Genomic DNA, 356 nt, shown 5'->3' with positions numbered 1-356 from the left:
CAATCAAAATATATATTTGATCCTACTTGTGTTCCTCCTGGAGTTCAGTACACAATGGAGAGAAATCTGAAGAAATCCCAACAACCAATCATAGACAGAGAAGATATTCACTACAGAACTACATCATATGATAGATGGCATGATCCAGTTTTAAGGCCACATCAACAGGTAAGTCATTCCTCAAATACTTTCAGATTGACTGGATCCTTTGTACATTGTGCCAAAGACTGAATCCAGTATAAGAATATATATAAATACACTTTATCAATTTCAATTTTAAACATAAAGAACGAATTTTCTAAGCTTACCCAAACAATGATATATAGAATATTTCTTTTCTTAAATTTCCATTGATG

General features: G+C 31.7%; 1 protein-coding gene across 1 annotated transcript in view; it reads left to right on the top strand.

Moving 5' to 3' along the window:
- LOC106872379 (uncharacterized) overlaps positions 1–356 on the top strand; it is a 76226-nt gene that overhangs the window by 9809 nt on the left and 66061 nt on the right. Inside the window, 1 exon segment of the mRNA XM_052972592.1 lies at positions 49–168. Within this exon segment, the coding sequence (XP_052828552.1) occupies positions 49–168 (120 nt within the window).

This window comes from Octopus bimaculoides, chromosome 14 (genome assembly GCF_001194135.2).
Source record: "Octopus bimaculoides isolate UCB-OBI-ISO-001 chromosome 14, ASM119413v2, whole genome shotgun sequence".
Taxonomy (NCBI): domain Eukaryota; kingdom Metazoa; phylum Mollusca; class Cephalopoda; order Octopoda; family Octopodidae; genus Octopus; species Octopus bimaculoides.
Note: the sequence above shows the minus strand (reverse complement) of the source record. Positions and strands in the feature narration are given on the sequence as shown.